General features: G+C 47.9%; 1 protein-coding gene across 2 annotated transcripts; it reads left to right on the top strand.

Moving 5' to 3' along the window:
- Positions 1-7,465: 7,465 nt before the first annotated feature.
- On the top strand, positions 7,466-13,653 carry LOC108406034 (group IIE secretory phospholipase A2). 2 transcript variants are annotated; one of them, XM_017674531.3, is made up of 5 exons: positions 7,466-7,813; positions 8,823-8,863; positions 9,573-9,711; positions 9,900-10,006; positions 11,606-13,653. In XM_017674531.3, the coding sequence occupies exons 1-5, from the start codon at positions 7,803-7,805 to the stop codon at positions 11,746-11,748; spliced, it is 441 nt and encodes a 146-aa protein (XP_017530020.3). In that variant the 5' UTR covers positions 7,466-7,802; the 3' UTR covers positions 11,749-13,653. The 2 variants fall into 2 exon arrangements, with proteins under 2 accessions (XP_017530020.3, XP_017530019.3); XM_017674530.3 differs by having other exon boundaries at positions 7,468-7,813; positions 8,785-8,863.
- The last annotated feature ends 3,724 nt before the right edge of the window (positions 13,654-17,377 follow it).

Raw genomic sequence — 17,377 nt, 5'->3', positions numbered from 1 at the left:
CCCAACAGTCTGAAACTACAAAATTAATTATAAGAGGAATACTGGGAAAAAACCCCACAAACACATGGAAACAAAACAACATGCTATTAAACAACCAATGGGTCAATGAAGAAATGAAAGAGGAAATCAAAAAATACCTTGAGACAAATGAAAATGGAAACACAACTTTCAAAAAAAAAATCCATGGGATGCAGCAAGAGCAGTTCTAACAAAGAAGTTCATAGCAATAGACGCCTACCACAAGAAACAAGAAAAATCCCAAATAAACAATCTAAGTTTACACCTAAAGGAGTTAGAAAAAGAAGAAACAAAGCCCAAAGTTAGTAGAAGAAAGGAAATTAAAAAATCAGAGTGGAAAAAAATGAAATAGAGACTAAAAAAGAAAAGATCAATGAAGCCAAAAGCTGGTTATTTGAAAAGATAAACAAAATCAATAAATGTCTAGCCAGATTCATCAAGAACAAAAGAGAGAAGTCTCAAATAAATAAAATCAGAAATGAAAAAGAAGTTACGACCAACACTACAGAAATACAAAGTATCATGAGTCACTACAACAAACAATTATACACCAACAAACTGGAAACCTAGGATAAATGGATATACTTATAGAAACATGCAATTTCCCAAAACTGAATCATGAAGAAATAGAAAATCTAAATAGACAAATTACAAGTAATGAAATTGAATCAGTAATGTAAAAACTCCCAAAAAACAAAATTTGCAGATCAGATGACTTCACAGGTGAATTCTACCAAACATTCAAGGAAGAGTAGGCGCCCAGCCTTCTCAAATTATTCCAAAACATTGAAGAAGGAATGATTTCAAACTCATTTTGTAAAGCCAGCATTACCTTGATACCCAAACCAGACAAAGACATTACAAAATAAGAAAATCACAGGCCAATATCCCTGATGTACATAACTGCAAAAGTCCTTAACAAAATATTAGCAAACTGATTTCAATAGTACATTACACCATAATCAAGTGGGATTTATTCCAAGGATGCAAGGATAGTTAAACATCTGCAAATAAATCAACAAAATATACCACATTAATTTAAAAAAGGGACAAAAATCAAATGATCATCTCAATAAATGCAGAAAAGCATATGGCAAAATTCAGCATCCATTTATGAGAAAAACTCATAACAAAATGGGTATAGATAAAACATACCTAACATAGTAAAGGCCATGTATGATAAATCCATAGCTAATATCATACTCAACATGAGAAGCTGAAAGCTTTTCCTCTAAAATCAGGACCAAGATAAGGATGCCCACTCTTGGCACTGATGTTCAATATAGTATTGGAAGTATTAGCCACAGAAATTAGGCAAGAAAAATAAATTTAAAATCATCCAAATTGGAAAGGAAGAAATAAATTTGTCACTATTTTATGTCACTATTCATTTACAGGTGACATAACAGTACATATTTAAAAACCATAAAGATCCCTCCAAAAACTATTAGAACTAATAAATAAATTCAGTACAGTCACAGGATCCAAAGTTAACATACAGAAATAAGTTGCATTTCTGTAAACTAATAATGAACTATTAGAAAGAGAAATTTAAAAAACAATCCCATTTATATTTGCATCAAAAAGAGTAAACTACCTAGGAATACATTAAACCAAGGAGGTGAGAGAACTGCATTCTGAAAATTATAAGACACTGATGGAAAAAATTGAAGATAATACAAATAAAATGTCTATGCCACCCAAAGCAATAGACAGATTCAATGCAACCCCCATCAAAGCAACAATGTCATTTTTCACAGAACAAGAAAAAAGAATCCTAAAATTTATATGGAACCACAAAAGACCCTGAAGAGCCAAAGCAATCTTGAGAAAGAAGAACAAAGTTGGAGGTATCATACCCCCTGATTTTAAACTATACTACAAAGCTATAGTAATCAAAACAGTATGGTAATGGCACAAAAACAGGCATATAGACCAGTGGAATAGAATAAGAGGCTCCAGAAATAAACTCACACATATATGGTCAATTAGTCTATGACAAAAGGTGCAAGACTATACAATGGGTAAAAGACAGTCTCTTGAATAAGTGGTGTTGGGAAAACTGGACAGCTCCATGCAAAAGAATGAAACTGGACCATTATATTGCACCATACACAAAAATAAATTTAAAATGGATTAAAGACTTCAATGTAAGACCTGAAACCATAAAACTCCTAAAAGAAAACATAAGCGGTGTGCTCTTTGACATCAGTCTCAGCAACATTTTTCTGGACCAGTCTCCTCAGGCAAAGGTAACAAAAGCTAAAATAAATAAATGGGACTACATCAAACCAAAAAGCTTTTGTGCAGTAAAACCACCAAAAAGTGATAAGGGGTTAATATCCAAAATATGTAAAGAATTTAAACAACTTAATATCAAAAAGCAAATGACCAGATTAAAAAATAGGCAGAGGATTTAGATACACATTTTTCCAAAGAAGACATACAAATGATCAACAGACACACAAAAAGATGCTCAGCACCACTGAGCATCAGGGAAATACAAATCCAGGCTACAATGAAGTATCGCCTCACACCAGCCAGAAGGGCCAGTATCAAAAAAACAAGAAATAGCGAGTGTTGGCCAGGATGTGGAGAAAAGGGAGCCCTTATCTACTGTTGGTGGGAATGTAAATTGGTACAGCCACCATGGAAAACAGTACGGAGATACCTCAAAAAGTTAAAAACAGAACTAACCATACCATCCAGCAATTCCACTTTTGGGTATTTATCCAACGCAAATGAAAACACTAATTCAAAGAGAATTTGTTCACTAAAACCTTATTTACAATAGCCAAAATATGGAAGCAACCTAAGTGCCCATTAATAGATGAATGAATAAAGAGGATGTGGTATGTATACACAATGCAATATTACTCCCCCATAAAAAATGAAATCTTGCCATTTGCAAAAATGTGATGGGTCCAGAGGGTATATGCTAAGTGAAATAATTTAGAGAAAGACAAATACCATAGGACTTTACTTAGCAAAACTAAACAAACAGACTCACAGATACAGGAAACAAACTGTTGGTTACCAGAAGTGGGTGAAGCAGGTGAAAGGGATTAAGAGATGTAAACTTCCAGTTATGAAATAAACAAGTCATGGGGATGTAATATGCAGCATAGGGAACAGAGTCAATAATCTTATATTAAATTGGTATGGTGACAGATGGTAACTAGACTTATCATGGAGATCATTTCATAACATAAAACTATCAAATCATTATGATGTACACCTGAAACTAATAGAATATTGTATATTAATTACATCTCAATTAAAAATAAATAGATAAAAGCATTTAAAAAGACAACTTTATTGAAATAATTTTATTAAAAATTTTTTATGTTCATTAGCTATAATTTATATTTTGTCTTTTAATTTTTATAGAGGTTTTAGAGCATTGTATAAGAAAAATCCTTTTAAAATCATATTAAAATAATTTAGTGCTCTTAAACTAATTTTAACTTATTAAGATTAATCAGATTTTATGCATATAAAAAACCGTTTAGATGATTACTGTCAAAGAAAGACAAATTGCATGAAATTTTATTATAATTGGGGATTTTGCTGAAATGAAAGCAAGAAAAACAAATTTTATAGAATAAATGTATAATAATTTATGAAGTATGTATGTCTCTATTTTATAAGTCATTCAAATATTGCTAGCCCATCAACAGAACACTCAGACACATGCAATAATAAACTCAATCCAATTGGACATATTTCTGACTTTCAGTTTTATAAAAACTGTGGCTTTCCATATATTCTTTACTTTGTTGTTAGGAAAGTATATTTAGATAAGATAGAACATGCTTTATTCCCCACTTTGATAGTTTAATTGATAATTTTTGAATATTTAGACAGACACACAGCACAAGGCTCCCACGTGCATTCTTACCCCAAACCTCACAAACCCTAAAATGTTAGGGGTGAGCCTGACATCACCAACAAGAACAGGTTCTTGAGGCCTGCAGGAAAGAGGGATGGGCAGGCAGTTCCAGGCAGGAAAGGGGTTTTGTAGGGGAGGTCCCCAAACCTGTGCTTATTACTGCTACTAATAGCACCAATAGGCATAACTATTATACTATGCAGTTTTCTCTTCTAAGCGTTTTGTGTAACAATGTTAGGAATCAGATACGATTATCATCACCATTGTACAGGAGAGAACTGAGACCCTGGGGAGTGAGGTCCTTTGCCCAAGACTACCCAGTGAGCCAGCGGTAAAGCCAGGCAACTGATCCCAGAACCCATGGTATCCTCCCAACCAGGACACAATATGCTCTGGGGCAAAGGGGCCCTTCAGAGTGGGCTGGGTCCCTATGTCCCTCAGCATATACAGGAACTTACCGACGCACTCAGCCCAGCAAAACACACAGGCTCCTGCTGCATGGGGCGCCCTCCTGTGCCTGCGTGGACGTCCCTACCCCGCATCTCTCCCCACTTCTACCTTCCTGAGTCACCTGGGGCAGGGGAGCTCCTGTGGGACAAGGGTCCTCTGTTTCCTCTCCCTCCCCACAAACCCTGCACCCATGAAGGCTGCTGGCCAAATGCAGCCACACCCCTCCTCAGGCTCCACCACTCACCCAGTGCGGGGTCCCAGCTCACTGGCTTCTCATCCTCCCTGGTGTCCCTCTCGTTTCAGCAGCCCAAACCATCTTGCCAAACACAGATATGAGCAGGACGCCTCCTTGTTTAAAGCCCTTCACTGGCATTCCATTGTTCCCTGGACAAAAGCCAAGAAGGCACAGCTGTGCCATTTTACAAGGACAACAGGCCCACGCCAAGGATTCCTGTTCTTTACTCTCCATCACAAATGGGAGACCCCAGCTGTGGGATGATGTGCCCCTGGAGGCTCTCTATTGGGGTGAAAATACCACTGGCTCTTTCGGAGAGGTACCTCATTCTCCTGGGGGCCTCCCGGGCCCTCTCCACCATTCTGCAAGCTCTAGAATGCCTGCCCATCAGGCACAAGCAAAAGGCATACTGTGGGGTGAGGTTAAGGTCCCAGGCTCAGCTTCCCAAGGAACCATGTCCTGCAAAATTCACCCACCACCAGCCCAGCTACCCCATCCTCCTTTCAGCTCCTCCTGGGAGCCATGTCCCTCAGACCACCGGGCCTTTGCACAGGCTCCCCACTTCCCTCTTCACTCAGTGAACTTCTTGAGATCCCTGCCAAATTATTTCTTTCACAGAAAAGCCCTCACTGACCCCCTGCCCAGGTCAGACACCCCCATTAAATGTTCACATAGCCCCATGGAACAGTCCATCAACCTATTTATCCCTATTCATAAGTTGCCATTCAGTATGTAAGTCCTAATGTCAGTCTCCCTGCTGGACTGTCAGCTCCATGAGGGCAGGAATCATACCTGGCTTTGCTCTCCAGTGTATCTGCAGTTCTTAATAAGTCTTTAATACAGTTTATTAACTGAACAGGCAATGAATCCTTCCAGGACTCAGGTTATCCCCCTTTGCTGGGAAAGGTCTATAGGATTCTCACACACTGAGGGAAGCCACAGGAGTGATGAGATAAACACATTAAGAACTCTAAGCACAGTGCCTGCAACCCATGTGGAGCTCAGTAAATGGCAGTTGTTTTGCCATGTTTAACGTGAGGATGGAGATGATGATGACTTGTAAACTATGAGGGACAAGTTCACACCAAGAGAAAGAAAACATTGCTGCGAGACTGGGCTCCCTCCTCTCTGTTCCCTTCCACCCCAGCCCACTCCACCGTGAAAGTTAAAATCCACCAAATGGGGACAATAATGCCACTGAGACGCTGGGGGCCCTGGTCCAGGGGCATGCTGCACCGCAGTGGAGGTAAGTGCTTTGAGCTCCTGGGACAGTAGCAGCCTCCTATGTGGCCAGGTAATGCGGGAGGGGAGGAAGGACCCAGTATTTATGTGTTCCTCAGATGGGCCTGGCATCCTGCAAAGAACTTTACATATTTCATTTCCTTTTCCTCTGGTCTCAACCTCTGAAAGCTAGTTTTAATTATCCCATTATTATGGATGACAAAGCTGGGCTCAGAGAGGTGAAGGGACTGGCCGAGGTCACACAGCCCCTAAGTGGCAATGCAGACACTCAAGTCCTAGTCTTGCTTGATGCAAAAACCTGGCACGTTGAACCACATTGTGCCACTAGTGTGAAAACCGTAAAACCAACTGTATTTCCTGAATACCTAAAACTTTCCTCCAAGTCTAAATCCTCCCAACACCCCCATGTCAAACCTCATCTGAGAACACCTCTGCCTGGAAGCCTGCTAGGATTTCCCTGCCTGGCTCTGGCTCCATAGTCCTCTGTTTTCTGCTGCAAGTACACATTGGCAGGGACTTGCAGAGGCCCCATCCTGCCCAGGCCAGGATTTTAAATGGCTCACCAAAGGGATTATCTCAGAAACCGGCCCTTCCCCAGAAACACCCTTAATGCCGTGCAGGAAGGGCTCTGGGCCAAACCTCCCTAGGAATCAAAGCTAATTTTCAGTTGTTGAGGATGGAGCTCCTCAGTGACTCACTGTTTGAGCTCTCATGACCGAGGCCAGGAGCCAGGGGCTGCCAGGAGGTGCCCTCGTTAAAATCAAAAGGCAGTGGTAAGCAAAGGGGAGCCCCTTCTCTGGAAACCATGGTTCCCAGCTGCTGGGTGGTCCCAGCCCGGGGCATGCAGTTCCCTGTTTCTCTTCCACCAAGCCTACTCTAAGTGGGCGAACGGAGCCCAGTAAGAAAAGGGTTCCAGAAGGCCTTAGTAACAGAAAAAGGGAGAGGCAGGAGGCAGGGCTACAGCCATGCAAGTCAGCATTTACCCGGCTTTCCACATGGGGCAAAGACCTTCAGTCCCAAATCACAGCCAGGGAACCCTGCTACCCAGCCCTCTCTTCCCCACTCGGAGAGGACACTTCCCCAGGGACAGGTGGGGCCAGGGAATTTGTGTAGGGAGTCTTTCCTGTTTGTGGTAGGAGACCCAGCCTCCTCCCAGGAAAGAAGGCCAAGGCCAGGCCCAGAATCAGCTCCTGAAGAGGCCAGAGGCCTGGTGTCAAGCTCAGGGCAGCCACATGGCCTTTGATGTGGGCTCTAGGCCTGTGGGCTTTCGGGGGCCCTTTCTGCCATTAAAAAAGGAAAAAAGGAAAAACATGTTATGACCGCATTGGTATGAAGACAAATACAATCCAGGCTGGATTATAGTCATTCTGATTTTAAAGAAATTAGAACATTGTGGGGAGCCCCTAGAGGTATTTTGTGAGTGCCCAAAAGTATCATGGAGCTTAGGCCCCATGCCTCCTGTTGGCACAAGTTAAGCCCTTTGAACTACCTGGGCTCAAGTTCTGGCTCACCACATACTTACGCGCGTTCCTCAGGTTGCCTCTCTGTAAAATGGGGATAATCAGAGCACTGAGTCACAGGGTGTTTGAAAGCTCCACGAGATCTTGCTGGAGAAGGGCTTGGCACTGTCCTGGGGTGAGCAAGTTTTCAGTGGGGCTAGCTGCCCAGCTGCACTGGAGCTTCCCAGCTTCCCCGTGGGTGAGGCAAGGGTGGGATGCTTTCTGACCCCATAATACAAACAGGAAGACTGAGGCCCGGGCCGGGGAAGGGACCTGCCCAAAGCCACGTACGAAGCAGTGGAACCAGGACTTCAAGAGCACAGATCAAGCAGGTCACAGGCCCTGGACGTTGATGGAAGCGGCTGGTCAAGTTATCGCAGCCACAGACCAGGAGCCAGGAGGAAGCCACAGGCCGGGACAGAGGTGCCTTGCGTCCAGCTCCACCTGAGTGGACGGCAGCTAGCAAATGGAGCCACTGTGAGTCGGTGACCTGTGGGGCTTTGAAGTTTCTGACCACGACAGAGCTGGGCCTTCCCCTCCATCCCTCTGACTCCTGGCCGAGCTCTGACGCCTGGTCTCAATGTCCTGACCTGACCGTGGGGACAGCAGCCCTCCCTGAGGGGCACGCTGGGCTGGGGGGACTACTGTCTCCCCAACCCAGCCCCTAAGATAACATCAAAAGGACGGATGTTTTCAGTCCAGGCTGGAATGTGGGTTTTCCGGCTGACTCAGAACCTATTTCTATGGCAGCCAGGCTCTGCTACCAGACAGGGATTTGGGGAGACAGAAGTCACATTTAGGGGCATTTTGTCAAACAAGCAGGAGTCTGCCCAGGAAAGAACAATGAAGAATAACCCCTAAACTCAACTGGTTGAGTGCCCAACTTTCAGTCTAAGTGTTCTTGGACACATGGCCATCCCTGCCCCCAGTGTCTGGCCTGTCGTGTGGTCAAGCTGCTGTCAGGCTGGGAGAGAGGCAGGGAGCAGAGGGCATGCTGAGGTAGCTAGGGGCACAGAGACGGCATAGCCTTGGCCCCATGAAAAGTTCATCAGCTTCTATGGGCCTCAGTTGCTTCACCAGGAAAATGGGGATGAGGAAAAGATACCAAGAATGAAAAGCACTTGGCCCAGTGGCCCAGCCCCTGGCTCACAGCCGTCAGTGGGAGCTGGCACCATGACTTCTGAAAAGGGGTAGATGACGGAAAGGGCAGTGAGAAGAGAGAGCCACAGATTGCCCCCTCCCCAGCCCCCACACTGTCTGGAAGCAGAGCCCATGGGCCCCAGGCTAGCGCCTCCCCTGGGGATCTGGCCTAAATGTCAGACCTGAAAGTATCTTGCATCACTGGGCCTTTGAGGGTTAACGATGGGGAGTGGACAGCACCCAGATATTTAACTACTTAGGGAGGCACCCTGAGATCAGAGGCATCCACTCACTTCCTTCTCCTGCAGCCCAGCTCCTCAGCCCCTGTTCACCTCCCCTCCCTCAGGATGAAGCCTCCCCCTCTTCTGGCCCCCCTTTGTCTCCTGGGTAAGTGACCTTTGTGACCTTCATCTTTCCCCCACCCCATCTAGGAGCCCTGAGTTCCCTGGAGGACCCTGAGCCTGGCCCTGGGAGGGTGTGGTAGGTCATCCCGAGGCCAGTTCTGCCCGAGCTAAGCTGGCACCAGCCAGCAGAGAGAGGAGACAGGGGGACAGTGTAGCCTGGGCAGACGAGGGGGCTGGGCTGAGGGGCTGGCTGGTGTCCCAGGGAACACAACAGAGCTCCTGCCACCTGCGCTCCACCCCTGCCTTAGCTTCCCGGGGAGCAGCCCCCACCACTGCATCAGCAGGATCTGGAGGCGCTCAGGGAAGCACGGGCAGCCAGGAAGCCACCCAGTGGCATCTGATGAGACTTGGTGGGGACAGAGTGCTCCTGCGGGGGGAGGGCGGACGGGGCTGACACCCGGGGACCTGCTGGGGGACCTGTGTGGAGCAGAGGGGAACAAACTGGAGGAAGAGCAGGTGGTATTCTGGGGGTGGAATGCGGGAGGGTATGGGGTGTGCAGGCACCATGGGGTGAGCTCGAGGGGTCAAGGGGTGATGGGTGGCATGGGAATATATTACTGACTGGCATCATTGCTGTTGGGGAGGGGAGGTTAACCGGACAGTAAGAGAGATGGCTGGCACGGGATATGAGGGGCCGTCTTGGAGGCTGGCTGCGGGGGACCAGGCTCGGCCCTTTGCCTGCCTTCCCGCAGTGGCCCTGGCTGGTGGGAACCTGGTCCAGTTTGGGGTGATGATTGAAAGGCTGACGGGGAAGCCGGCACTGCAGTACAATGACTATGGCTGCTACTGTGGGGTTGGCGGCTCCCACTGGCCAGTGGACCAGACAGACTGGTGAGCGTGGCCCAGCAGGAGGTCCTCCCTGGGGGTGGAGCAGCTGGGGGGGCGGGGAGAGCTGGGGACACCTAGAAAGTGTGCACTGATCTCTCCTTTGAGCCCCTGGGAGCCCTTGGCCCCCAAGCAGCCCCAGGTCCAGCCCAGCCTGGCTCACAGGACCCCCAGGTCAGCCAGGCCCCTTATAGGTGCTGCCACGCCCATGACTGCTGCTATGAACGTCTGGAGAAGCTGGGCTGTGAACCCAAACTGGAAAGATACATTTTCTCTGCTGACAGGCACCACATCTCCTGTGGTAAGTGAGTAGCACAGAGCACCTCAGACAGCAGGGAGCGGATATGGCATCAGGCAGGAACCCCCTCCTGACGGTGGCCCTTGAGGCTCATCAGGGCCAGACCCTGGGCTAGAGAGGTGGGCTCTGCCACCATCACGGAATGATGGAGAGGCCCGTCCAGCTGCCCAGATGTTCATGGCACCCTGTCTAGAGAGCCCCATGACCCATCGGCTCCTGCCCTGGCCCCAGGCACTTCCCCCCGCAAAGGCCTCCCCAGCTCTGACCTCTGGGCGGAGGAGCAAAGGGGCGCAGGGCTGAGCCGGGCCCAGAGGAGCTGGACTCACAGACCCTCCCAGAGCCTGAGTGGCAGCTGAAGAAGAGTGAAGTCCCGAGGACAGGGCCTCGAGGTCCCAGGTGCAGGGACGTAGCTTCGATTTGGAACAGCAGACCCCATTCCCAAAGGCTGACTCCCGCTACAGTGGGGCTGGCGGCGTGAGCCCATTTGCTCAGCTTTCCAAATCCAGTGCCCACTTGGACCAGTTAGCTCTCCTCTGGTCCCCAGCCCGGGAGGGTGGAGGCAGCCACAAAGCCAGGCCCAGTGCAAGGAGCCTAGATCAGAGAACGAAGCCTTCTTTCCAACTGTAAAACCAGGAACAGCCTGGAAGGAGGGCCAGGCCCAGGGGAAGGAGCTGAGAGGGTGAGGGACTCAGCTCAGGCCCAGGCCTCTCACGTCTGTCCTGGGGAAGACTTAGCCCCAGAGGCAGGTTTAGCCCAGCTTCTGGCTGCCGCAGCCGTCCACTCAGCAAGACAACTTTGTAGGCAGTGAGCTCCCATCACTGGGGGCTCGGCAAGGTGGGACATCCCTCTGTCAGGGACGGCTGAGGGGATGAGGGAGGGGAGGTGTCAGGTGAATGGGGCCATGGGCTCAAGGCTCCACCTGCCCCCTGCTGCGTGACTTCCGGCAAGCGATGTAACTAACCCCTCAAAACCTCAGTTTCCTCATCTATGAATTGGAGACAGTCACACTCACTTCCCTGGCTTAGCCCAGCTCCCGGCAAGAACTGCCCAAAAGGACTGTCACGCCCCTTCCAACACTGTGTTTTGCCAAAATAGCAGGCGTGGGGCAGAAGCCTGATGAGGAAGGGAGGCTGACCTCTGTCTGGGGGCATGAGGAACCCTGGTGTTCCTGATACGGGAAGAAAAGGATCCAGAGCCCCTGGGGGCAGACAGAGGCAGGGGGGAGGAGAGGAGGCTCTGGGACACGTCCGCCTGCCATCATCTCATAGCTCTCCTCCCTGCTCCATGGCTGTGCTCCACCGTGGATGGTGCATCCCCTGGGGGCTGGGGAAGACGAGTCAGTGAACCAGCTGGCCTCCCTCGGGGAGAGGGCCAAGGCAGGCGAGCTGGTTGGGAGGGGAGGGAAGGACAGCGAGGACAGGCCCGCAGGCCTCCCCGGTCCTGGGCCCCCCAGGCCTCTGCGCCCTGCCCTGCTTCCCCATCCTCTGGTGAGTAGGGGCCACCAGCAGAGCAGTGCTGAGGATGTGGACCCCAGAGCGGTCCCGGGCATGTCTGAGAGCGGGAAGCCTGCGCCGCCGTCCCTGACTCTCCTGTCCCATCCAGCTGGCACAACTACCTGCCAGCAGCAGACCTGTGAGTGTGACAAGAGGGCTGCGCTCTGCTTTCGCGACAACCTGGGCACCTACAACAGCAAATATGCCCATTACGCCAACCAGCTGTGCACGGGACCCACTCCGCCCTGCTAAGGCTGTGTCCTGGCTCGTCCCTGCGTCTGCCTCCTGCTGCTGCAGCCCCAGGCCTGGGAACATTGGCACCAGAGGCCCTCCCTCTGGAGAGTTCCTTTCCTGCAAGCCCATCCCTGCCTGAGAGTCCCAGACTGAGGTCTGGACCATCACTGGCCAACCAGGCCATGTCTTCCCCTTAGGAAGAGCTGTGCCCCGGGAGCCACGGGGCACTTCAGCCCTCAGAGGATTTGAGAACCCACGCCTGGGATCTCAGTCCCCTCTTCAGAATAAGTGAATAATGTTGTCCCATCATTCTAACATTGTCTGATTCTCAGCTTCTGTCACTGTAGGATTTAAGTAGTTTACACTTTCATTCATTCATTCATTTTTTTAGGATTTAAGTAGTTTACACTTCCATTCATTCATTCATTTTTTAAGCACCTACTATGGGCCAGCAATGTGCTGAGCACTGGCATACAGTGGGGACAAATCTGACACGGGTAGCCCCCGTGTGCAACTCCAGCATTCTCTCCTTTAAACTTCCCATTACAGTAAGTTTTTGTGATTCTCTTTTTCTAACATTCCACAATCTCACCCAAGACCCTAACAGCCATCTCTGGAAGGAGTATTTCTGGCTGTATAGTGCAATGTGAGCAGCATGAAAAAAATAACTAAAAATATTGTCCCCAATGTGTCATCAGGCCTCAAGTCTTTCCCATTATCAGACTGGTTAAGAGTGAAAAGAACTTCTAGAATCATCTTATCCAAACCCTTCCTTTGATTCAACAGCAAATATAGGAGTCAGAAAGGGGAAGTCCTACCTGACAGGGTGTCCCCACTCCCAGGCCAGTGTGTCTCCATTTCTTCACGAGTCAGTATCAGCCTGTGAAACTCTGCTATGGCCGTGTTACCAGCCCCTCTGGTTGTTATCTTGGAAAGCCCAGAGTGCCCAGGGAAGGTCAGCTCTAAGGGTGCCCAGGCTGGGTCCGGATTCTAACACAGGGAGGGGAAGAGGAAATATTTCAGACCCCAACATCACAGAGCTGCCTCTGGAGCCATGAAGGATTTAATGCGCCGAAGGATTTCTACCAAGTGGAATGCAGACTATTCTGGAAGCAATGTACTACAGCAGATTCTACTCCTAAATATAAATATACTATCTATAATCTATACTTACAATCCCTAATATGCAGATAAACTCTTCCAGGATTGAGATGATCCTATTCAATGAGAGAGAAAGGACTTGCATGGGGAAAAGCTCACAGCACATACAATAAATTCACTCCCTTTGTCTTTTCATGTCATGTGTATGACATTTAGGACTGAGGGCATGAAGAAATCAAAGGGATCATCATCATAAACCTTAAAGGGTGAGGAAGTTCTGTGTTGGCAAAGAAGGGCGGGGTGCCGGTGTCCCGGCTTTGCTGGTGTGGCTGAAGCTATTCCTCTGTAAAGAATCACTAGGAGACCAGGTCTTAAAACTGGGTTGCCTAGGGAAGGGAGCCAGCCAGCATGTTAGAAAAGTGGTCCCAAGGCGCCCTCTGGTGTCCATTTTGTTCAGGCTACAAGGAGGAAACCTGTATTAAACCTGAATTTTTCTTCATCAGAGGGTCAAAGCATGCCTCCAGGAGAGTCAAATCAATCCCTTCGTGTTTTCAATAATAAATACGCTGAGAAATAACATTAAGTCCTTAAAAACATCTTAGAATGACGGTGCCACTGCATAAGTGAGGAACACAGGCAGAAGGAACTGGCTCAGGAGAGATGGAGACATATTCTGGATGTGATGGATTTGAGGTAGCCAGGGACCAGAACCTGTCATCTTATTACGTGTGTGACCATCCAGTAAGGTGCAAACTGGGACTTCAGAACAAGACCCTCGTGCAGCCTGTTTTCCCAGGGATCAATAAATGTTTGGTGAATGAATCAATGTGTCTAAATTCTGTTTGTGTTTGTGAGTGTGTGTGAATGTGTATGTCTATAGTACACACATTTGATTTCTAGCTGAAGACTTGTGGAAAGAACTGGAAAAAGGAAAGGAGAATGCTGAACTTGAAGTCAGCTTCCAGGTTAGAGACTTCTGCTCCACCAGGTAGAACAGAGCAGGGTCTGCTCTAGATCCTGCAGCTCAGCGCAGCCCATGGACAGCAGTGGGGAGCTTGTTAGAAACACAGGGTATTGGACCTGACCCCAAACCCACTGATTCAGAATCTATGGGCTAACAAGATCCCCAGGTGATTCATGTACACCTAAAGTCCAAAGAACGTTGACATATGGCCACAGCCTCGGTTTTTCTACATTTTTGAAATGGCACAATGACATTTCCCTGGGAGGTTGGTTGTGGCAAGGTTTAAATATTTTAGCAGGTGTGAAAGTACACAAAATAATGCCCAGTATATAATAAACATCCATATTCCACAAATGAAGAAATAAATAAATAACAATAATAGCTGACATTTATTAAGCATTTGGCATTTACTAGGCATTGTTGTGTTTTATGTTCCTTAATTCGCTGAATGAATAAACTAATGAATGAATGAATGAATGAATGAGGCACAGGGGCTACATCAAGGTGGGGGAAAGGATTTTGTTACCCCAGTGCTTCATAGCTTGCCTCTCCAAATCTGATGACAGGATTTGGATTGTTTTTCCCTTTGTTCCCACTTAACCCCTAACAAAAGCTATTAATGAAGTATTCAATTAAATCACTTGCTGAATAAATGATTAGAATCAAGCCCCACTGGAATTCCCGAGTTAAGAGTCCAATTACAATTTCATGGACATTCGTCTGCTTCTTTGGGGTTCTCTGCAGTGTCACTTGCTGAATGCTAGAGACAGAGATGACATCAGATGTGGCCAACTGGCAGAGCGACACCACCAGCTTTCCTCACTAGTGCCTGAACAGGGCTGAGGCTGGAGTCAGAAGCAGAGGCTCTTCATCCATGTCCATCCCGTCCACGGAGGCCAGCTTCGCCTTTCTAGTTTGATTTCCACCGCATCACTCCTCTGTCCCTGAACCATCCGCAGCTCCCATGGTCCACCAGCATTAAAGCTTAGTATCACCTGCCTTTCCAGCCTCGTTGTATCTCTGTGCTCCTCACCATTCCCAGAACATGGCCACTGCCTTCCTGCCTTCACACCTCGGCAATAGCTTCCTTCAGCCAGAAGCTTCCTGATCACAGGGTCCTCATCACCATGTTAAAATCCAGGTGCGTTTATGCCACCTTTTCAGTGCTGCTTTTCCAAATGGAGCAGATTCCACCCTCCTCTGACCTGCCAAGCAACGTGTTTATACCTTTCCTGGGGGTTACTTATTTCAATCCTTGTTTTGGACTCCCGTATAGTGGAGGCAGATTGCCTTGGGTTCAGGTTCAAATACTGCCTCTGCTACCAATCTGCAGGCCAGTTATTTATTCACTTTGTGTGTAAGATGGGCATAGAACCACCAACCTCACAGGACACTTTAAGGTTTAAATGCAACAATGTATTCAAAGTGCCTGGAGCATTATTCAAGCTCCATTTATGCTGGGTCATTTTATGTATTTTTGCCTCATTTGCATCCATCACACAGTAGATGCTAAGTAAATATCAGTTCAGTTGAACCTAAGGGTACCTGATAATTGTAATTATTCTAGAGAAGTGGCATCATATAGATGATAAAAACTAGAGTAGTTTACTTGAATCGTCCCTTGGCTTGCTACTTTGAGTGCTCATTTATCTTACATGGATATGTGTTGAAATGATTAACCTTCAGTGTCCTGGGCTGATGTCCCACAAAGAGAACGGGGTTAAACTGGCTGGGAAGACAGAGTGCAGCACTTCTCCTGGAGGGCTGCCACCTGAGATGTGTCCCAAAGTTAAAGTGCACACACAGGCCAACTCCTGACCCTGTAAACCAGTCTGGATGGGCTAGGCATGCCTGCTCTTTGGGACTGGTTCGGCCAGCATGGCATTGATCCTCCAGTTGCAAAAGACACATGGCAAGTGTCTAAAGAAAGAAGTTGTGTTTCTCCAAACGAACTCTATATCCTTTATAAACTGTCCTAAACACATGGGATTTCCAACTCTGGGGTTTTGCTTATGCGGGTCCTTCCATACAAAATACCTTCGCCATTTCCACATCCCACCTCCACTTTCCTAACTAGCCCAGATGTTCTTCCTCTGTCAAGCCTCCTTGATCGCCCTGAACTCACAGCCTCCTATTAGTACCTCCTTTTCAAGTCCTGTGCTCTCCTGGGTCATGGGTTGTGTCCATGTTCACTCCTACACTGAAAGCTTTTCAAGGACAAGGTCCATGTCTGCTTCTATGCCCAGAAATAAGGACCCACACACAGTCCAGTTTCAGTAAATATTGGATGGATTCTTGGATTTTTAGATGGAAGAAAAAAATTGAAAAAAAAAAAAACAAGTATCTTGGGATATCTAAGTCCCTCTTCCAAACGCAGGTTCAGACAAGTTTCTCCAAGATAGAAAATTTTTCCTTCTGCCAAGCCAGAACCTATGAAGTGGCAGGACCGGTCTTGGTCCTTCACAACCAGTAAGTAAATCACTGCATCACTATGACCTGAGAGTGCCCACTTGGTCTGCAAGTCCAACCAAAACCACAGTGGAACATTTTATGACAAATGTTTATTCTACCTCAAGGCAAGCATATACTTTCTGTGCAGTTGGGTCAAGGGCTTGAGGCGTGTCCGGCAAACGGGTAACTTTATTTAAACCCAGGTTTTCAACCTGGCCTTCTCCTAAGCAACCGTGAGCTGTTACCAAGGAAGGACACGGGAACAGCTGCTTTCCCCCTATGGTATTTCAATCCTTGGCATAAATGTCACCCAGAGTAAGCAAGGCCATAGCTCAGAGGAAAACAGAAATAATACAGTTTGTATGCTCTGTTCCCTACCTGACCTGAGAACATTTCTCTGTCCTGGTCTCACAGGCGGGACCTTGCACCAACCCAGGCAGGAAGCCCCTTGAGCCCTACCTGGCCTAGCAGCAACCCCTTGGCCCCAGCTGAATCACTGCAGGGGCTGAACGAAGGCGGCCAGGAGTTTTCCAGTTGGGGGAGGGTGCACCTGTATCAGGACATCACTTTGGTCCCAGGAGGAGCCTTCAGAAAGATTCTCAGTTGGGCTAACAAGGTCCAGAATCTGGGCCTCATGGCTCAGAAACCGTGTAGCATTCATGTACCCAGAGATGTACCACAGACTGAGGTGAAGATCACAGGACAGTGATGGAAGGAGAACATCCTTGTTGGTGGCCCGGACATTCTTTCACTGCATCCAGGATGGTACTGGATACCTTGTGGTATCACAGTCCTGAGAGCCAATTCAAAGGCTCTCTGAGGAGCACAAAATCACGACAAGAGACTAGGGGTGCTGGGGCCAAAATCACAAGGACATGGCAAGACCTGATGAGGCCGCCCCCATCTTGACCTCACAACTGACCAGAGCCCTCGTGTGGGCTGCTCTCCTGTACATGCTGCAGGACCCCTGTCCCTCTGGTTTTCTGAGTGTCCAGGGCAGTGTGTCCCCTCCTAAAATGGGGTCTAAGCTCCCTCAGGATCCTAGGGAAACCACAGGTGGCGGCCAGCAGACAGCAGCTCCCCACCCGGACAACTGCTCATCAGAGGCGATCTCAGCTGTCAAGCAGAGCT

Source organism: Manis javanica, chromosome 4 (assembly GCF_040802235.1).
Source record: "Manis javanica isolate MJ-LG chromosome 4, MJ_LKY, whole genome shotgun sequence".
NCBI lineage: Eukaryota > Metazoa > Chordata > Mammalia > Pholidota > Manidae > Manis > Manis javanica.
Note: the sequence above shows the minus strand (reverse complement) of the source record. Positions and strands in the feature narration are given on the sequence as shown.